This window comes from Gobius niger (assembly GCF_951799975.1).
Source record: "Gobius niger genome assembly, chromosome: 20".
NCBI lineage: Eukaryota > Metazoa > Chordata > Actinopteri > Gobiiformes > Gobiidae > Gobius > Gobius niger.
Genome location: NC_136871.1, coordinates 19,560,162 through 19,579,554, shown reverse-complemented (window position 1 = coordinate 19,579,554; position 19,393 = coordinate 19,560,162). Strand labels below are relative to the sequence as shown.

The 19,393-nt window shown below is 39.3% G+C and overlaps 3 protein-coding genes across 4 annotated transcripts; 2 read left to right on the top strand and 1 right to left on the bottom strand.

Annotated features, from left to right (window-relative positions):
• Positions 1–1,661: 1,661 nt before the first annotated feature.
• On the bottom strand, positions 1,662–10,318 carry pank4 (pantothenate kinase 4 (inactive)). 2 transcript variants are annotated; one of them, XM_079579155.1, is made up of 19 exons: positions 10,188–10,318; positions 9,755–9,837; positions 9,436–9,644; positions 9,062–9,245; positions 8,844–8,936; positions 8,550–8,703; positions 8,215–8,396; positions 8,050–8,131; positions 7,862–7,962; positions 7,048–7,203; positions 6,753–6,865; positions 6,448–6,535; positions 6,156–6,307; positions 5,781–5,836; positions 5,659–5,708; positions 5,325–5,429; positions 5,150–5,250; positions 3,734–3,802; positions 1,662–2,657 (listed from the first exon to the last, which is right to left on the bottom strand). In XM_079579155.1, the coding sequence occupies exons 1-19, from the start codon at positions 10,309–10,311 to the stop codon at positions 2,408–2,410; spliced, it is 2,352 nt and encodes a 783-aa protein (XP_079435281.1). In that variant the 5' UTR covers positions 10,312–10,318; the 3' UTR covers positions 1,662–2,407. The 2 variants fall into 2 exon arrangements, with proteins under 2 accessions (XP_079435281.1, XP_079435282.1); XM_079579156.1 differs by having other exon boundaries at positions 10,205–10,306.
• Positions 10,319–13,912: 3,594 nt separating this feature from the next.
• LOC306979953 (transcription factor HES-5-like) lies at positions 13,913–14,596 on the top strand. The gene is made up of 2 exons (XM_079579140.1): positions 13,913–14,020; positions 14,123–14,596. The coding sequence occupies exons 1-2, from the start codon at positions 13,958–13,960 to the stop codon at positions 14,498–14,500; spliced, it is 441 nt and encodes a 146-aa protein (XP_079435266.1). The 5' UTR covers positions 13,913–13,957; the 3' UTR covers positions 14,501–14,596.
• Positions 14,597–18,856: 4,260 nt separating this feature from the next.
• LOC306979531 (transcription factor HES-5-like) lies at positions 18,857–19,365 on the top strand (the record flags this gene model as incomplete). Its single annotated transcript, XM_079578489.1, has 2 exons — positions 18,857–18,963; positions 19,069–19,365. The coding sequence occupies exons 1-2, from the start codon at positions 18,901–18,903 to the stop codon at positions 19,363–19,365; spliced, it is 360 nt and encodes a 119-aa protein (XP_079434615.1). The 5' UTR covers positions 18,857–18,900.
• Between the last annotated feature and the right edge of the window lie 28 nt (positions 19,366–19,393).

The following is a 19,393-nucleotide window of genomic DNA, read 5'->3' as shown; positions in this document are numbered from 1 at the left end:
GGAATATAGCGAGTGTGCACTTCTTTTCTTTCTTTCTTACTTTATGATTAACATATTTTTATCTGATTCTGAAGTCAACTGCGTTTTTGTCATATCTTTTTCATTATCAATACTATTTTGTTTTGAAATACTATATAGGAAAAGATCTTTATTTATTTAGAACTTTTCAAGCTACCTTTGGTACTCTTTACATCAAGGAACCACTCACCCATTCCCACAGTGCAGCCAAGGCTGACCGCTGGGATTCAAACTGCCAACCCTCTGGTTATAAGACAACCTGCTCGGCCATCTCAGCCACTGTAATCTATAATGTAATACAATGTAATTTACTTATAGCATACTGCATAATTTATGCTTTACCAGTTCAACCATCTAAATGGGCTGTTGATCAGTCCGCGCATCGTCCACGTTGTTTTTATTGTAGTTGAGTACTGCCATCTAGTGGAAGAGTGTGCGAAACTCATCCATCGGTCAGTTTCCATATTCCACAACTCACTGAGTGATTTTCTTTTTGGTAATGCAGTCTCATCTCAACCTTGCTCTGCTCGGCCTACTGCTTTAGCACATCTGGTCATAACATTGGCTTTGCTGTGAGCTCCATCACTGTTCTTCTATTTACTTAATTGGACAATAAATAGGCTAATTAAATAAATCTCCCCTTTTCAAGGGAAGAAGCCGATAGCGACTCTGCGCTCAGTGCGCAGCAGAGGAACAGAGAGGCCTCTGAGCTGTGGCAGCGAAGCAAGCAGCAAGAAATGTATTGGCCCCAAATCAGTTTGTAAATTGTTTTAATCCGGCCAGGAATCACAGAAAAATGCTTTTTAAATCTTCAAACAATAATGATGTGAAATAGAGCAAAAAATTAGAGCAAAGAAAGTTTTATGGGCCAAATACTCACAGTTGTCTATAGACACAGACTGATCCAGAAAAACTCACTCACAGGAAAAAAAAAAAACATGGATTAAAATAAAATAATTTAATTAAAATTGATTGTCAGACAATCTCTCCAAATTGTGCTTCAATTGGAATAATTACATGTATTTCACAAGTATCTACAGATGGCATACACACCATTTACATTGTGTTATTTGAATAATAACCTCATTTATAACAGAACAGAAACACATTTTCAATCATTTGACTGAAAAGAGTTTTGCAGAGTTTCTGCAGTTGAATGAATGAATGTGATCCTGTCTCTGTAACTTTGGGTAATCTCTTTTACAGCTTCATAAACATAGTGTTTTAGTGTGTAGTGTTGATATTCATGTTTTGTGAATCATTTTTAGGAATGAACTGAACAGGTCTAGTCACACAGTGCACTGAGATGTTAATTATTGACTTCTAATATGGCATTATTTCTCTTAAATGGATGTGATTCTTTAAAAGTGTAACCTTTTATTTTTCACCTGAACAAAGCAGCACTTTTAATGTCCACAAAGCTCAAATCAATCTATTGAAATGTAAGTGGTGCCACTTAACACAATTAAAAAATAAAACAAATATAATAAAAGATTCATCATTAAAAAAACAAAACAAACACCATCATTTACACCACTATGGATAATAGAAAGATTTAAATATTTCATATGTAATTTAATAAATATACATTATTTGAACTGAACGACTGAATTACTGATTACTTTGAATGGTGCCATCTAGTGGAGAAGATCATATTTTCCTCTGACTTGCATATCTGGCATTTATCAGATGATATTTTAAGAGCTACATAAGCGATAGTGAACCCCACTTAATAGACTATGTAATACTTCTTTCATGTCATTGGCGTCAATTGACTTTCAAACAAGTGTCTGAGTATATTATATTGAATAATTAATATTATATTATTATTACGTCCGTCTCAAGGCACATTATATGGACTCAGAGAGTGCTGCTGTTAAAAGCTGTGATTACCTCCACATGTTTCATTCACTCTTACAAAAGGTCACAAACAAGCGTAAGCCCAACTGTACAATCCCCCAAAGTGGCTGGACAGTGTTGTGCTTTGGCAGTGTGACTATAATTGAAAAGAATAGCATCTCATGCTGATGTGTGTGAGAGACAAAACTTCTTTCTGACATGCCACAACAGCCTATATACTGTATATGAATAGAGATATCAGCCAGACATTGTTGGTAACTGGGGGCAGTAAAAACTCAAGAAAGCACATTCTGCCACAGGTGCAAACAGTTCAAATGGCAGGGATGATAAAAGTATATAATGGCCTGAGAATTGGATGAATTTGTGAAAAAATATATCATATTTGGCTTAAGCCCAAAGTCACAATTACAGAGTCCAATGAATCATGTACAACCTGTTCTCCCAGCGGCAGTAAAATCATAATACATTCATTTCTCTTGTCCATCCTTGTCCAATGGCTCATCTTTAATACTGAAGAGCTACATAAAGCTCACAAAGGTGTTGGAGCTGAACTGTCTTGGCTGGGTTTCCCTGCTGGTACCTCGTACTTGAAGACAACACTGAACAGTTTTCCTCCCAGGCGGTCGGCAAGCCACGAGTTCTTGATGACGGCCATCTTGAGACTCTCGCAGCTGAGCATGGCATAGTAGTTTGTGTGGATGGCTCGACCCATGCCCTCAATGATCACCAAGTCTGTCTTACGCTCCCGCACCAGTGTGGCCAGCACTTTGTCCAGACGACTGGAAAGCAAAAGGAATAGCTGCTCATCGGAAATAATAATTAAGTTCATGGTTTGCATACTTGATGATTGATGATGATGATTGATACAGGTAAGGGGCAGTTATAATAGCTGATTTTTACAATCCAAATGTTTTTCAAGAACAGGCTTTCTCTCGGGCTGCAAGCTTAAACACAATACCTTTTAGAAATACTTCAAGAGTAGTGTTTATCATAGCTGTTGGCTGTGACCTCTGGTCACAGGACAAAAGAGTGACAGCTGTAAAGCTGGGACTAATAATAATAATAATAATATTATTATTATTATTATTATTGTTATTGTTATTGTTATTGTTATTGTTATTGTTATTATTATTATTATTATTATTAAGAACTAGAGCAAGAATCACTGGACTATATAAAGGAGATGGAATCCAACATTCTTATATGAAAGAAATCATAAGAAAAGAATACTATAGGAGGATTTGGATGATTCTGGAAAGTGAGCTGAATGCAGCCAATAGATTTACAGCAATTAATGCCCTTGCTGTACCAGTTATTACATACAGCTTCAACATTGTGTACTGGAAATTAAACGAGATAAAAAAAAATTAGATGTTAAAACCAGAGAGCTACTGGCAAAATGCACCATCCAAAAGCTGGGGTGGGAGAGGCCTAACCAGCTGGAAAAATACATTCAAAACCACAATTGGAAACCCTATCTGAAAGAAACACTTTAGTGAAAGTTTGTGAAAAATTGTCTAATATGCAAATACAAAGATGTGGAAATTGAAATTAGCAAAATGTGGTGAATGAAGAATGAAGTTATGAGTGTCTTCATTCTCCACATTTTTCTGATTCACCCGCATCTGTTTTATTGGGAGCCCGATTGATTGATTGATTGATTGATTGATTGATTGATTGATTGATTGATTGATTGCAGTTGTTATTGGAGTGCGCAGACTTGTTAAAAAGAATAATAATAATAATTTCCCCTGGTGGGACAATAAAGATACCTTTTAATTATTTCTACTTGAATTGAAGGTAAAAAACATGGGTTTTATTCGATATGAATGACTACTTCAGCAGTGACTCTAACCTTAGATCCAAGCAGGGCGAGCTGGAGCCACTCTGCACCAACATCAACCTCTCGTCTCTCAGTCCAGATCTGCAAAACAACATTAGGAATTATTGTAGAGGTTGTAAAAGTCATCTCTATAACAAAATCAGTTGCTCCTTCCCAATACACGTATCAATCATTCAATTGATTTTCAAATTGAATTACCCGGAAACGCCTGCTATACGGATTTTTCGTTTCATGTAGTGACACAAAATCACTCAAAATGGCTTAAATTTCAGATTTTCATTCTGAAGCTTAAATCTTTTTTATTTTGATTTTTTTAACTTGGTCATGACAGTGCATGTTAATGAACATGCATGGGACTCATGCATGTAAACACGCCATGCCAGATTGTAGCCATGGGCTAATTTCCATCCGTCGTCCCCCATGCGCCCTCTGAAAGACACTCCCGTTCATCCTGGCCTATTGTACATGTTTTTAATGGTAGGGGAAACCGGAGACATGGGGAGAACATACAAACTCCACACAGAAAGGCCCAACCCAAGGATCGAACCCGGGACCTTCTTGCTCTGAAGCACAAGAGCTAACTGCTGCGCCACCGTGTCATTTTATTTTAATTATTTCCTCTGTATACTATATATTATTATATATCCAGGCCATATTATTGACATTTTGCTTGTGCCTTACAGGTAAAATTGGGCAGTTTCTGATCAGGAAAATCTTACACTGAGTGTCTTTAATACCAAAAATGAAAAACAAAAACAATATGCCCTTTTCATTACAACAATACTAAGTAACTTGTTAACCTTAATAAATCCTTTCCGTAGCCTCTCTGGGGGTAAGTGAAGGGGTAGTGTTAATGGGATGATTGGGGGGTCTTTCATCTCCTGGTGTCTCTGGCCAGAAAACCACCTTTGCAACTTTGCTGCCTTTGTCTTTTCTGTCAGTGTAGTATTTACTCTCACAAACAATTAATGAGTAAAATAACGTAATATGCGCCACACCGTGGTGCGCAGTGGCGCTTGTGGCCTCTAGGGGCATAAGATACTTTAAAAAAGAGAAACATTTCTATGCAACTCTTGGTCTCACCAAGTCTGTGTATACAGTATACACCAGAAATGATTAATCGATAGCTAAAATAATAAACAACTATTTCAATAACTGGTTAATTGTCTATGAAGTGATGAGTTGCTTTAGCCCTGTTATGCATGTGTGTCCCAACAATGAACTTTTTCACTCCTTACGGCTCTAAGTGGAGTTGGGGAAAAGACGTAGGAAAAAACGGGCTGTGACAGTACTCATTAATCCTGAACTAATTTGTATGTTGATGTTGTGTATTTGACATAAAATAAATTAGTCAAAACCCTTTTGGAGCTTATATAGATGAACAATGTTTACTGTGTAATAGAAAAAGGGTCAAATGTTAACACTCACTGTATCACTGGATCCATAACAGCAATTCTTTCGGTCAAAATTTGTAGTTCACCATTTGTAACATCGTTTAGAGCTGGACCAGAGTTACTAGCTAGAACAACCTGAAAGCGCATAAAATGTAGTTAAGTTCACAGTAATTGTTTTATTGTATTATTGCTCACTCACGATTGCATACCTCTGTTCCACGAGACAGAAGTTCTCTGACAAAAGGTATCACACCCAAAATGATGTCAACTCCACTATTATCTACGAAAAACAAGGCACACTTGTGAGGGGGACCCTGTAAGAGAAAACCCACATTTTAGCACTAGTCAGCTAAAAAAAAAACATAACAGCAAGAGGACAAAAAAACTTTCAAGTAATTTAAGATATTGTTTGACCCGCAGGCTTTAATAGATCGGATAGAATAGCATGAAAGTGAAGAACGGAGAGTCATTCTGAGGCTAAGCTGAGGAAGGTTGTGTAAACAGCAACAGTGAGCACTTACATGAAGAAAGTATAACACTAACCTTAAGTCTCTCAAACCACTGGTCATAGCAGTCAACAAGCCATGGTCGCTCTGAGGACAAAGCAAAATGTTGAGAGAGACAGGTGTCAAGAAAATAAAAGGTATACAAAAAAAACAACAGACCTTCAAGCTGCCGTTTTGCTTCTTCAAAGCCAAATTCAGGATCTGACTCAAGAACACTGCAAATGTAACCAAGACAAAATGTGTAAATTATATACAGTAATATATATTAAAATATTCAAGAATTTGTTGGCCACTTTTCAATTTACAGTATCATTAAACTAGCACAAAAGATTGCCCATTATTCTTACTTCTGACCAAGGAACATTAAACATTTGAAAGCCTCATACACAAATCAAACCGAGCGTAAACATTAAAGTTAAAGTTTACTGTGAGAAAATATCAGTTAGTGAGATTAGATTATGAACTTTCAATTCCCTAGGAGCTAAAGTTGCTAGTGATGAATGTCAATGGAAAAAGAGCATCCACTTCACATACTCTGACACAGCCTTGGCGCCCCAGTCAAACACATTTCCAGCCAGCACACCGCTGACCAACGCAAGCTGCCTGTCCTCCCACTCCAACTTCTCCAGGGCCTTCACAGCCTTCAGATAATACTTTAGAGCAAGGTCGTTCTCTCTCTGCTTAATCTACATAAAAAACAACAACATAAGAGACAGAATGACATTGAAACAAAACCGACTTTGAAAAGACAAGAAAAGAAACTACCATATAATAAACTACCATAAAATAGGTAGTGAAAGGAAAGAAGAGAGGACAGATATCAGACCTTAGAGTAGGGATCAGGAAAGTTGAACTCGTTTAAACAGTGTTCCCTCGTGTCTAACAGACTTCTGACAGTGAGGGATCCATAAGCACTAGATGAGAAGAGAAGCATCTACATTAGCTAGAAATACACAAACAACAAAAGAGATAAAAGAGAGCGCACCAAACCATGATGAACCATTAGATTTAAACACTAATGAAGAATAAATCTTGCAAATACAAAGTAGACAGTTAGATAGCTCTACTGCAGTTAAATAGATAATTCTACGAAAGGCACAGTGAATAGCTTATAAAAGCAATGATCTTTACAAAGGCTGGTGTCGAAGAGTCTGCAGTTTGTGTCTGTATTTCTGTCGAAATTTCTCTGCTCTCTCCGGGGCCTCTGGGAGGTCAGGCTGGCTCGCCACGGCTCTTTGCACCACCTGCTCAAGGCGACAGAACATACTTGGACAAACAGCACCTTTCTGAAAATGTGGAGCATGTGACGTTAAACTGAAAAATACTTTAAATATTACATCAAACCATACAGTTTTACTCCAGTATAATTTTATACTTGTGTAATTAGTCAATATAGTCCCCTATAATAGCTATTTTAAATGCTTACCCCGTCAAGGGCATCCTCAAAGCAGAAGAGCCAGTATTGCCGGGCGAGAGCATCTTCAGTCAGGTCCACTGTGTCTGGGACGTAAGAGGAAGGGTCCTGCAGTAATGGCAGTTTAACGAGCTGCCTCTCCATTCGATCCATCTCTAACATGTCAAACTAAACGACACAAAACAAAATTGCATGATTTGTCATATATACAACTATTTGAGAATATGAGCTTATATACACAATTGTATAACATAAAATATTTTTAGTTTAAAATAAGTAAATAAAATGTATATTAACTTCTACGCCTTGTGACAAATTATAAGTTTGCAATGTTTGCACATTGCTCTCAGGTTAAAAAACAAGAGAAAAAAGAAAAGAAAGTTGCCAATGCCACTCAAAGAAATCAGTCAGTGGGTTCATTAACTGTAGGGACACAATCACAACAACTACAGTTATACTATTTTTAACAGACGGGAGTTAGTAAAGCGGCTAAAATTACTTGCTGTGTAATTTAATTGCATAAAGCCCATTTAAGTCTGTATTTTACTTTAGTGCAATGCAGCAATGCCACTTCAAGGAGTTTTCTAGAATGCACTTAACAACTCTAGTTGTTAAAAACAAGTGTTAAAGCCATGAGGAATCACACTAGTGCACACATTGTTTGATGGTGAAGAGTACTTACAGGAAACTGAACAAACAAGAATGAAAAAGAGTGGAAATAAAAGGATCATCATGATTTTTTGTCAATAATAGTAATGGCATTTCAATACGAGAAAATAACCAAGACAAGAACTGAAATCGGAGCCAAACCAAACTAGTAACTCACCGTTCCACTCCGTGCCCGCTGCATTGGATTCATGTCTGGAGAAACGCTCATGAGCCCTGAGCTTCCTGCATAGTTTTCAACCCAGCGATATTGATTTGGGTCTTACAAATGAAGAAAAACAAGTGCACATGTTTAAATCTGTGAAAAACAAATGTAATGTTAAACATTTTGATTGGGTTTCTCCATACTGTCTTCCTCAGCTCCTTTGAGAAAGGCTCCAATTGCACCAAGGTAGCCTTCATGTCTAAGAAACAGAGCCTGAACTTCACCCTGTAAGAGCAAAAGAATTGAAGACGATACAGAACATTAAAACAGCTGATCAATCATTAAATGTTGCAAAGAGAGAGACTTGCCTTGGTGAAATAGTTGATACTATAGGTGATTGTGTGCATAGTCACAGGATGGCCTCTAATGAAGAAGCCACCAAAATAAACTCTGGATAAGTTATGAAGCTTAGCATAGAGACAGGCCAGCTGCCCAATGTCATTGCTGATCATGTGTAGTAAACTCTTGGCCATATCCTCTTTGGAAAACTCTAAAATCAAAGTTGTTGTTATATTAAAGTGATCACTCAGGAAGCAAAGGCAAACAATATGACTTCTGCATTATTATTCATGAGGAAAAAAACAGTACTTTATTTGTTAACATGATATTTAGTATTAACGGTGGTACTATAATAAGGATTTACCATTATCAGCAGTAGCAGACTTGCCGAAGCTGCTTGCAATAAGGTCTCCCGTTAACCCCAAGGATCCATATGATCCACCATAGATGTCTTTTACGAGCATATCAACACTTGTATGTTGTCCCTTTGAGGCCAGCTGCAGCAGTTCATCAAACCTCTGTCCAAAAACATGAAAAAGATAGATTGTAAGCACTAGACAGATTCCATAGCTCATTTTGTTACGAGAGATCAAACAGAATGGCTATTTGATCAGATCTACTCTTTCACAACAATACAAAATAACAGTGGAGGAAATACCTTTGTTTTGGTTAATAATGCTCCTAATCCCCAGAATGTCCCTCCGCCTATTGAACTTCCTCCAATTCGCTCAAATTTGTCTTCTGACTCAACCTTCAACAAAAGAAAATGAGCTACAGTGTGATACTTACTGACATGCATACACACATTTACTGATTTATTTATGTATTTAAAGTGTTGCAAATATACTAATTGATCACAATGATTTGTTAGATTACCTTGACGATGGACACACCAGAGCCAATGTTGACCAGAAGATAAGGGAAGATGTCTGGGTGAGTTGTCTGAAACCTAAACTCAGAGTCTGCGTGCTTGGTGTACACAAAAGCTTCATGGGGTATGTTCCTCAGGACAAAGTTACAGCCTTTAATAAGACAAGTCATCTCATCCTCCTTGTCCACTCTGCTCCAAGAGAGAAAATATTGAGTTGCAGTAGATGTAGACTAATAAACATGTTTACATTATGTGCATAAACTTGCATACATACAGTGGGGAAAAAAGTATTTGGACAAAATCCAATACAATGTCTATGTGAAACTGACCAAATACTTTTTTTCCCCACTGTAATAAACAACAAACAAAAAGCTATTACTTTAGTCCAAGTTTTTTCTCGATTAGATCTTTGAACTTGTGTGCCCCTCCACCTGTAGCTTTGATAACTTTGGTTTCGGTGTTGACCAAGTGGTCTTTGATAAAGTCCAAGCATGTCTCAATATATGTGTTTTCGAACTTAATAAAATGCAGCCTTGCAGTGACTTCTTCCTGGACTGATATTTCATACAGTTTGTCACTGTGCGCCTCCTGAAAAATAGGCAATTGACAGATATTGTATTATTCACATACACAAAACACCTACACAAAAAGGAATAATTAATCATATTTAATGTTGTCTTGACACAAAAATGTCATACCTTTGCAGTCTGATCAAACGAGCGTACTTTGGCCACTTTATGTTGAACAGTTGAGTAGTAAGCGAGCTTTGTTAATGAACCACCTGGGGAACACACAAATACTATAGGTATAGTTATACACGAAATCGAGACTAATGTTTCACGTTTGTGAGCTACAAATGACAATTTGCGTGAGCTTTTCGTTCGATTGACGAGTACTACTATGACCCAAACCAAAATGCACTGCCGATTCTCGTACTACCCACTATGTCTATGGTAGTACCATATTATAAACAAGAAATCTAAACATTTTCATAACACAGACACACTAAACTTCGACTGAAGTTGAACGCGACATGATGTTACTGAACTGCTGCGACAGAGTTGCATACTAACAAAGATGTTTAGACACATAAGTTACACATCAAATAAATCATGTGCATTGTTTTTATACCTATGTCTATCGCAAACCGTTTGGCGTTCTCCAAGTTGCGGAAAATTTCATCTGGAGGCAATATAATGCTTTTATCCATGGTGTGAGCACTTGTGCTGCTGTCAACTCCAACAAATTCCGCCATGGTGGACTACGGCCTGACGCTGCGTGCTCTGCGTGCATGCGTCGTCCTTATGGACCAATCAGCAGCTCTGCCAAGCCTGGGGGCGTGTGCCAGCCTGTAGGCTTGTACGTGTGTAAACCATGGTGTAAACAGCATGCAGTACACACAGACACAACACAACTCATTTAGCTGATTTAAAAGCCCATTTCAATATCATATTCACATATTAAAACCAGTGCATATACAGAAGGCTGTAGCAGGGAGACAAACATGACACGGTGGTGGTCACACCAACATGGACATAGACGTAGACGTTTGCCTGGCCAGCCAGAGACGCTTTTCCTTTCTGTTCAGGAAAATGGCAAAATCTTAGTCACACTGAGTAATTGCACATAGCCTATTATGTGCAAGCTGCAAATCTTTGCAACAACTCTATCAAAGGCAACATCTTCTCAGGACTTGGAATAGAATATCATCTTTTTTCAATAAAAGCGTAGCCTATTTTCTTCTATAATTATGGTTCTTTAATGGGCGTGTAAAGGCAGACTGGTTGTCACATTGTGCTCTGCTGTGTCTACCACCGCCTACAGCAGGGGGCAGTGCTTCCCCGAATTTTACCGTCAGATTTCTCTCTATTGTGTCCGGACCATAGACTGTAAAAATAGCTCTGGACTCGGTGTACTCTTCAATTGCTCCTAGGACAAGAAGTGCTCCCCTTCTGGGTACATCTAGAATAGCATCGGCACGCAGCTTTATGCTGCTAGTGCAGACGTGAGAGGAAACTAACAGTCTGCTTTCTCCAGCTTGGAGTCGGGCTGCTGATGGAGGAACTGTGCACACAGGAGAGACTCTCTGTGTGCAATTGCTCCATCACAGGCTTTCTCAGCTGCAGCAACAAGAGAGTCCATGAGTTCATTCGTTCAGCACATACGACTAACTATAATCTACAGCAGAGGGATAATTAAAGCATACGGACGTGAGATGAGCTGTCCATGACCATGAAAATCTTTCTTGTTGGAGACATTGATAAACATTTTGACTAAAGACTGATTACATAACATACATTACACACTTATTATGCTTAAAAATTTAGATTATGCACTTTTTAAGGTGACTTTTCTGTTACAATAAGATTAAATGTTATTTCTTTTTAATTTTTACCCATACAAACACCGAAGGTTTCCAGGTCAGCCAATAAGGACATGGCTGATGATATTCTATTCTATGTTAGTGCCACTGCCAGCTTAGTCTGTTTGGTTGGAAAGGAAAAGAGGGAGAAGCCAATCATCCCTGTTTTATCAGTCTGTTCTGTAAGTTTACTCGGTGTGTTACAAGAAATAAAGCTTTTAGTGATCCAGTGAATGTGTTGAAATAAAGTTGGAAACCATTTGCATTGGCACCAAACTGAGACATGTACCTTGTAAAGCGTGGAGTGTCCCATGTGAAGTGTGCCGGTCCCCCTTGAGACCGGACAGCAGCTGTTAATGAGAGTGAGCCGGGACGATTCTCTCCACTGCTTTCCCACACACGGCCCAATGACTGGGGCCAAGAACCCTAGACATGTGCCACAATAGTTAAATGCTAATCGGGCCCCTACAGTCCACAGGCACTGGCCGGAGTTTATTGTTTTGACCAGTGGTTCGCAGCTCTTTTCAGCTCTTTTCTTTAAAGAATATCTACCTAAAATTACTGTTATTTGATTATTAATTATCATGATTTGAGCTATTTTACATTATTTATGTAATTCAATTCTGTTCTGGGTGGCAGCTTTTTCTTATGGTGATGGTGAGTCCCAACGCCACTGGTTAAGACATTCATTGATCAACTATTGAAGAGTAAACTCAATGTGACAAGTTATAGTGTGCAAAAAGAAAAGATTGTTGAGAGATGGGAAGGTACAGATAATAGAATTGTTTGCCTCAAATGACCTGATTGTGATGATAAGTGAAAGCATGTTAACGTTTGGAAGAAAAAAAGGCACTTTCACTGCAAAAAGTAATTAACTAGACTAGTACAAACATCTCAATTTGAGCATAATAATCCAAATTTTAGTTGTTTTGACTAGTTAAGAAGTTCTTGGGCATTTGTCCTAGATTATTTCACTTGTTCTGAGATGTTTCTGACTCGTTTTGATACATTTCGTCCATATTTCAGGTCATTTTCTTTGCCAGTGGGGTAAGAAAATTGTTCTTATCTCATTGGCAATTTTACTTTCTTATTTCAAGCGAGATTTATCTTAGAACTGGTCTGAAATGTCCTCAAACATCGGACCAGGAAAAGTGTCTAAATGAGGGAAAACCGCTCAAAACAAGATACATTTCCTCAATTCAAGTCATTTAAGCCAATGCTTGATATTTACTTTTTGCAGTGTTGGTATCAGAAACAAAAGTCAGATTTCAAAAGTGTTAAAAGTTTGAACGGTTTAATGTGTGCAACGACCGTAAACATGCACAGTGATAGAGATATAAAAGCCTCTCACAAGATATTCAGCTCATCACATCTATTTTACATCCTGTCAAACTCACCGACTTTACTAAATGCGTGCTTTAAATGTATGTAACGGGACTGCGAGTCAGACGAGGCTATTGCTTCGTATTGTCTCATCGATGTGTGAGTGGATTTCCCCTGCTTTCCCACACTCCGTCCTTTCACTGGCGCTGGGACAAAAGAAGTGTGTCTGGGTGCATCCCATTAATTATGGAGTTAGTAATGGTGAGTTCAGTCTCACCAGTCACTCAATGGAAATTTCTGCCATCGTCAGACTCATCAGTAGAGGGCTTTTGTCACAAACCAGGAGGAATGCAGACAGGCAAAGGATTAAAGGGACATTCACAAGATATTTTAGTCCTGCTTTGCTTTCTGATTATTCATGTATTCACATTCCCAGGTTATTGAGGGGGCATGGATGTGGCAAACTCCCAGATGTCTGTATAACTAGGCTCTGACTTGCTCATTAGAAAAAGTTGGTTAGCAAATACCAACGTTAACAAATTGTTTTAATTTGTCATTTTCTAAATATACATATTTTAAAAATGTAGCAATTTGTGTGTTAGCATGCATTTGAGATGGGGATGGGCTTGGGCTTTTTGTGAATATTAACACAGAAGGATACAAAGTACAGAAGTACAAAGTACAGAAGTCGTAAAAATGTATTGATAAAAGTTGGCTGTGCTCAAGTATTTTAGCTGTATTTTTAATCAAATATGTGTAATAAGGTTTTTTTCCCTCAAATCTTTGCATTACGTTAAATTGAACTAAGCATATGTCTATTATACTTTATATACATTTCCTCCTGTGTGAATGTTACATTGCTGTAAAGTAACAGTGTGGTTGAGTACAGGTCTTTCCCATCTCAGTACTTTAGAGTGACGAGTGCATCATTGATTGGACTCAGGGTCAGCACTTTCCCAGATTCACACAGAGTTGGTCCACAGCCCCAGGCCTCCACCTGTTCCCCAGAGGCCCTTCATTGTCCCTCAGGCAATAACCCCATTCACTCCACTGCATCATCCATTGTCCTTCTCTGCGCTCTGATTGGCCCAGAGTGTGAGAAACTAGTCTCAGGCCTAGACCCACACATTCATATGGAGATGTGGCTCTATAAATATGAGGCTGAAGGAGCACACAGCAGACTCTCCACAGAGACCTCTCCAGCTCACATCCACACATGGCTCCAACCATCACTGCAGCAATGGACCCCTCTCTGGAGCACCTCAGCCTCTCTCACAAGGTAAACCCAGTCTCATGCTTCTACTCATGCTTTTATCCTTCCTCTGCTGCATCCGTTATATGTGTAGAACAATGTAACTCATGGACTCTCTTGTTGTTGCAGCTGAGAAAGCCTGTGGTGGAGAAACTACGCAGAGAGAGGATCAACAGCAGCATTGAGCAGCTCAAGTCTCTCCTGTGTGCAGAGTTCCTCCATCAGCAGCCCGACTCCAAGTTGGAGAAAGCAGACATCCTGGAGATGACTGTTGGTTTCCTCACACGTCTACACAAGCTGCAGCATGAAGCTGTAGGTCAAGGCTATTCCAGATGTTCCCAGCAGATGATGCAATTCATGTCCAAGGAGCAGCTGTTGAGTTCGTCCCAGAAACGTCTGCTTTTGACATCTACAGAGAGAAACCTGGCAGAAACGCACACAACTATCCACAGCAGCTGCAGCAAAGACAAGAGTCAAGAGAGCATCAGCCTCTGGAGGCCGTGGTAGACTGATCCTACCCCAACACATAATGACCACATTGGTCAACAATGGACTATATCAATGGCTTTTTGCCACTGGATTTTGTTAGACTGCATCTGTTTTTACATTTGCTTCTTTACCTGCCTTTTAAAAAGGCTATATGTAATGCAAAAGCCTGCTTCTTTGTTTTTTCAAAGATGTTGCTAGTGTCTGGTAGTCCTCAATTGTTTATTCCATATTGGAAAATATTGCCAGACCTTTCATTTCCCAGGTCTCCAGGAGACTTACTGTATGTTCATCGTATGAATGTCGTAGACACACCTGTTGAAAGGTGTCCGTATTATATTGTACTGTGTGCAGTGGTCTGTTTTAACAGGCTCTTTTTATATGAGACCCAAATGCTGCTATGATTCTGTGAGTGTCAGCATGATACCTTCTGTGAAGGGATTATTGTTAAATAACATAAATGAATGTATCTCTTCAAGCCAAGTGATGCGAAATAAAACAATCACAAAAAACAAACACAATTGATCCTTGTTATTTTCTTATCAGTGTAAACAAAGGGAAACTAAATGAGAAGAACTTATATGCCAATCACTTTCTCATACAACAAGCTGAATGTTCTTCTGTCAGAGCAATAAAATAATGATAGGTGAAGTTATTCTCAGTCTCATATGGTGCATTACAGCATTAAGAAGTCAAAGTAAGAGGACTAAAACATGTCAACCATTCTGCAGCATTAAAGGAACAGGCTACCGTTTTTACATACTGAGTTATTTTCTTACGTGAGCTTAGACGAGATGATGCGTACCTGTCTGGTCTTTGTGCATGCGCTCATCGACCAAAAATGGTGTTAGCATTTGGCCTCTCCCAGCATTGCTCCAAGCGGGGTGAAGTTAGAAGCGACTACGCTCTTCCACGGGCACTCACAAAGACCAGACAGGTACGTATCAACTCGTCTAAGTTCAGGTAAGAACATATCACAGTATGGAAAAACGGTGGCCTGTTCCTTTAAGAGACTGCACTAGCACAAAAAACATAGAGTCACAATAACATTATGGAATTCAAAGGAGGGCAGAAGCCAGTAGAACTATGGAGTTTTTTGAAAGCAATGTCCAAACAGAATAATAGTAATGATACTGCTTTCACTTGTATTGCACTTTAGTGTTACCAATTTTTACCAATTTTATGTAAATATATATATTCATTATTCATTCATGCCATACTCAGTTTCGGTGATGTAAGCTACTATACACATTCGACCCTTCCGATCACTATCACTCACTCGCACTGGCAAGCAAACTCTCATTCATTCTGGCCTATTGTGCGTATTTTTAGTTGTAGGAGAAACTAGGGTACCTGGAGGAAACCTGCAAAGACACGGGGAGAATCTTCATGTTCTAAACCTCCTCATTGTTAAGGATTGTCATGCATGCCCTTGTAAATGAATAATGCCACCACTTATTAAGACCAGTGGAATTATTAAAAATAGATTCTGTCTCGTGGGAGTAGGCCCAATCTAATCAAAGAAATGAACCAGGCTGAAATAAGTGAAGAGCCCAAAGGTAAATTCTACGATTTTGACATGTCCACCTAAAAAATGGGCTCTTTATTTTAAAATATCACATGAGCACAACTCGAGGAGTTCAGCAACTGCGACTCAATGCATTTTCCACAAATCATTTATTCATGAGAAAATCCACAATAAATCTGCCTTTAGAAAATAAAGGCTTTCTTGTCACTTTTGCACCTTTTTAACAAGGTCATAAATAAAATGCATTTTATAAAAACATTGGTCTCACATCAAATGAGATCACATTTCATTGATAACATTCTGTGGCTCACAAATTCACCACAAAATTGTACAATCTGCAGCAACTCTGTATATTTGTCTTTGAAGTCCTTCGGTTTCGTCTATAACAACAGTGGACTGACGTCATCCTCTGCGTCAGGAAAGAGCCGTAAAACATCCCGTGAGTATTTGGAGTAGCCGTTGTGTGTCAGAATGGTTTTCCTCAATGTGATTAAACACAATGTTTTGTCCACCAGCTCTGACATCGAGATCCCACTCTGTAGATGTTCCTCCAGCAGAGCCCTCAGCCTCTCCAGTTTACCGCTGCACTTCTTCTCCAAAACATGCAGCGCAGACCTAAGAGGAAAACAGGATTTACATTTAGATGGTTTGTTAATTGTTCAGTCTAAAAGAAAGGTGTCACTATCAATGGTACTTTGGTAGCACTTCACTTTAAGGCACATGGCATGGGATCAAGATGGAGTGTAATAACAGTAATTGCGGTGATTTACTTAACCAGGAGGACATGCATCTCACTAAGACCCAGTATAAGAGTAAATTACCAAGAAACATGGTCAGTAATTTGTTGATAATAATATGGAAACAAGGGCAGAAAAATGTATTGTCTCCCATTGTCCCTACTGTGCTACGATCATCATATTACCATGAAATTATTGTGCTGCTTAGATCATATCATAAACTAACTATTGGCCACATTCACTTGACATAACATTCTAATCTTTGCATGCCCTCCATCTCAAATCTTGACATCAGATTATACACAGTCATCAATACAACCTACATCTTTTTAATCTTACCCAAAGAGCTTCTCCTTGATGGTGTCTTGAAGATCCAGATCAGTGTACTCAACCATCTTTCCGCTTCTTGTTGTCAAAGCAACGTGCAGGTAAAGGGATCAGGAACAAGTTGAAGTCTGTGCCGGCCCTGGTGCGACTGCTCTATATTTAAGCAGTCCATCCTAAAGCGTGGGCCAATGGCAGCGCAGAAGGGGTGGGACAATGGATGGAGGGGGTGATGCGGGTCCCACTGAACAGGTGGGACCCTCTAAGGTCTGTGGGAAAAGGACTGGCCTGAAGTGGACATGGAATATTAATGCCCTTAGATATTCCTATTGATTAGGCCTATTTGATTATACAAACTGATAATAATAATATAATACAATACAAATAATAATAATTCTATAAAGAAGAGTACAGTCAGGCAATCGTATAATGTTTTAGTTGTGAAATTGGCATTTTATTAAGATTAGACAGTGAATCAGGTTTATATTTGTTAGATTATTTTGACTCTGCATCTTCACTTCATGCCTGGACAGATGTGTAAGTGGAGGCACTGCACCCCTTACACATCTGTCCGAAACAATATCTTTCTTCTGAACAATATCAAACCTTTACCTCTGGAAAAAGTGATAAATTACAGAACTATGAAGCATTCACATGGGTTTTACATAGATATTTTCAAACCTAATTTGGACAAAATACATCACAAACAATTGGATGGATGGAGTCAAAGATGCACCAACTTTCCCATGGCATGGGTCCAGAGTTGAGCTGAGGCAGATGGGATGCCTCTGGGGCGGACACACTTCTATTGTGTTGATGACGGGGCAATCATGTGAGGAGTGTGGGAAACAGCTCCCAGCAACAAAGATATTCACTGACTATCGACGGGTTTCACATAAAATGTAAAATGAGGACCATAAGGATTACAAATTTGAATTAAAAACAACAAAAAACATGTTATCTTTTGATAACATGTTTTGAGTGATTTTAGCAAGATTTTAAAAATCTTGCTAAAATAAGTGTCCATAACAGAAAAAGTCAAGCAACTGAAACACACTCATGAATTATTTTGTGTACAGTAGGTAGATGATCGAGCCTTTAATCCGTAAACCATTATTATAGATTAAACCACTACACATAATGGAGCGACATACTGTTTCAATGGTATTCGGGGTCTCCAGGCTGTATCTGATCTCTTGTTTTGTTTTGTTTTTTAGGAAAGTTATGAAGAACAAATAAGCTAAATCCATAGACACATTACAGTGACAAGTCCTCTCCAAATGCTACTGCTCTGCATGAAAACATATATTTAATAATATTTTTTCTTGAAGCCACTTCTAATGATGTGACGGATGGAGCACACTTCTTTTGTTGTTGCAGAGTGTGGGAAACCAGAGGAGACACACTCACAGCCGCAGAGGGACAATAGATGAAGACCTCTGACCTGAACACACAGGACACATGGGACATTCACCTGGCTCCACTCTGACTCACCACCAACTAACTACACCAAGTTTTACAGTTGTTGTTAGTAAAGAAATTGTATCAAACAGTCTGTGTAGTAAATGTACTTGTGATAGTTCACTGATGCTTCAGTGAGAGATGAAGGAGGCGTGTGCTCAGTGTCCACCTGCTCCTCAGAGACCTGACCCCAGGCCATAACAGCATGTGCCATCCATTGTCCCTGTCTGCGCTCTGATTGGTCCAGAGTGTGAGAAACTAGTCCCAGGCCTAGACCCACACATTCATATGGAGATGTGGCTCTATAAATATGAGGCTGAAGGAGCACACAGCAGACTCTCCACAGAGACCTCTACAGCTCACATCCACACATGGCTCCAACCATCACTGAAGCAATGGGCCCCTCTCTGGAGCACCTCAGCCTCTCTCACAAGGTAAACCCAGTCTCATGCTTCGACTCACGCTTTTATCCTTCCTCTGCTGTATCAGTTATATGTGTAGAACAATGTAACTCATGGACTCTCTTGTTGTTGTTGCAGCTGAGAAAGCCTGTGGTGGAGAAACTACGCAGAGAGAGGATCAACAGCTGCATTGAGCAGCTCAAGTCTCTCCTGTGTGCAGAGTTCCTCCATCAGCAGCCCGACTCCAAACTGGAGAAAGCAGACATCCTGGAGATGACTGTTGGTTTCCTCACAAGTCTGCAGCAGCAGAAGAAGACACACTTCACGTCCCAGAGCCACATGAAGAGCCCTCAGCAAAGTCACTGCTCTGAGCTGCACAACCCAAGACACAGCAGCTTCTGCCAGAGCAACGGTGCCCCCTGGAGGCCGTGGTAGAGCCTGCACACCGCTCAGACTGCCAGTT

Bases quoted from the DNA above. Each gene is read 5' to 3' on its own strand.
- pank4 (XM_079579155.1), bottom strand. From the start codon at position 10,311: ATGGCGGAATTTGTTGGAGTTGACAGCAGCACAAGTGCTCACACCATG. The intron at 5,837-6,155 runs GTATGTGAAGTG...TTACATTTGCAG, and splicing joins GGCGCCAAGGCTGTGTCAGA to TGTTCTTGAGTCAGATCCTG. The intron at 2,658-3,733 runs GTTAGAGTCACT...TTTGCTTTCCAG, and splicing joins TCGCCCTGCTTGGATCTAAG to TCGTCTGGACAAAGTGCTGG.
- LOC306979953 (XM_079579140.1), top strand. From the start codon at position 13,958: ATGGCTCCAACCATCACTGCAGCAATGGACCCCTCTCTGGAGCACCTC. The intron at 14,021-14,122 runs GTAAACCCAGTC...TTGTTGTTGCAG, and splicing joins ACCTCAGCCTCTCTCACAAG to CTGAGAAAGCCTGTGGTGGA.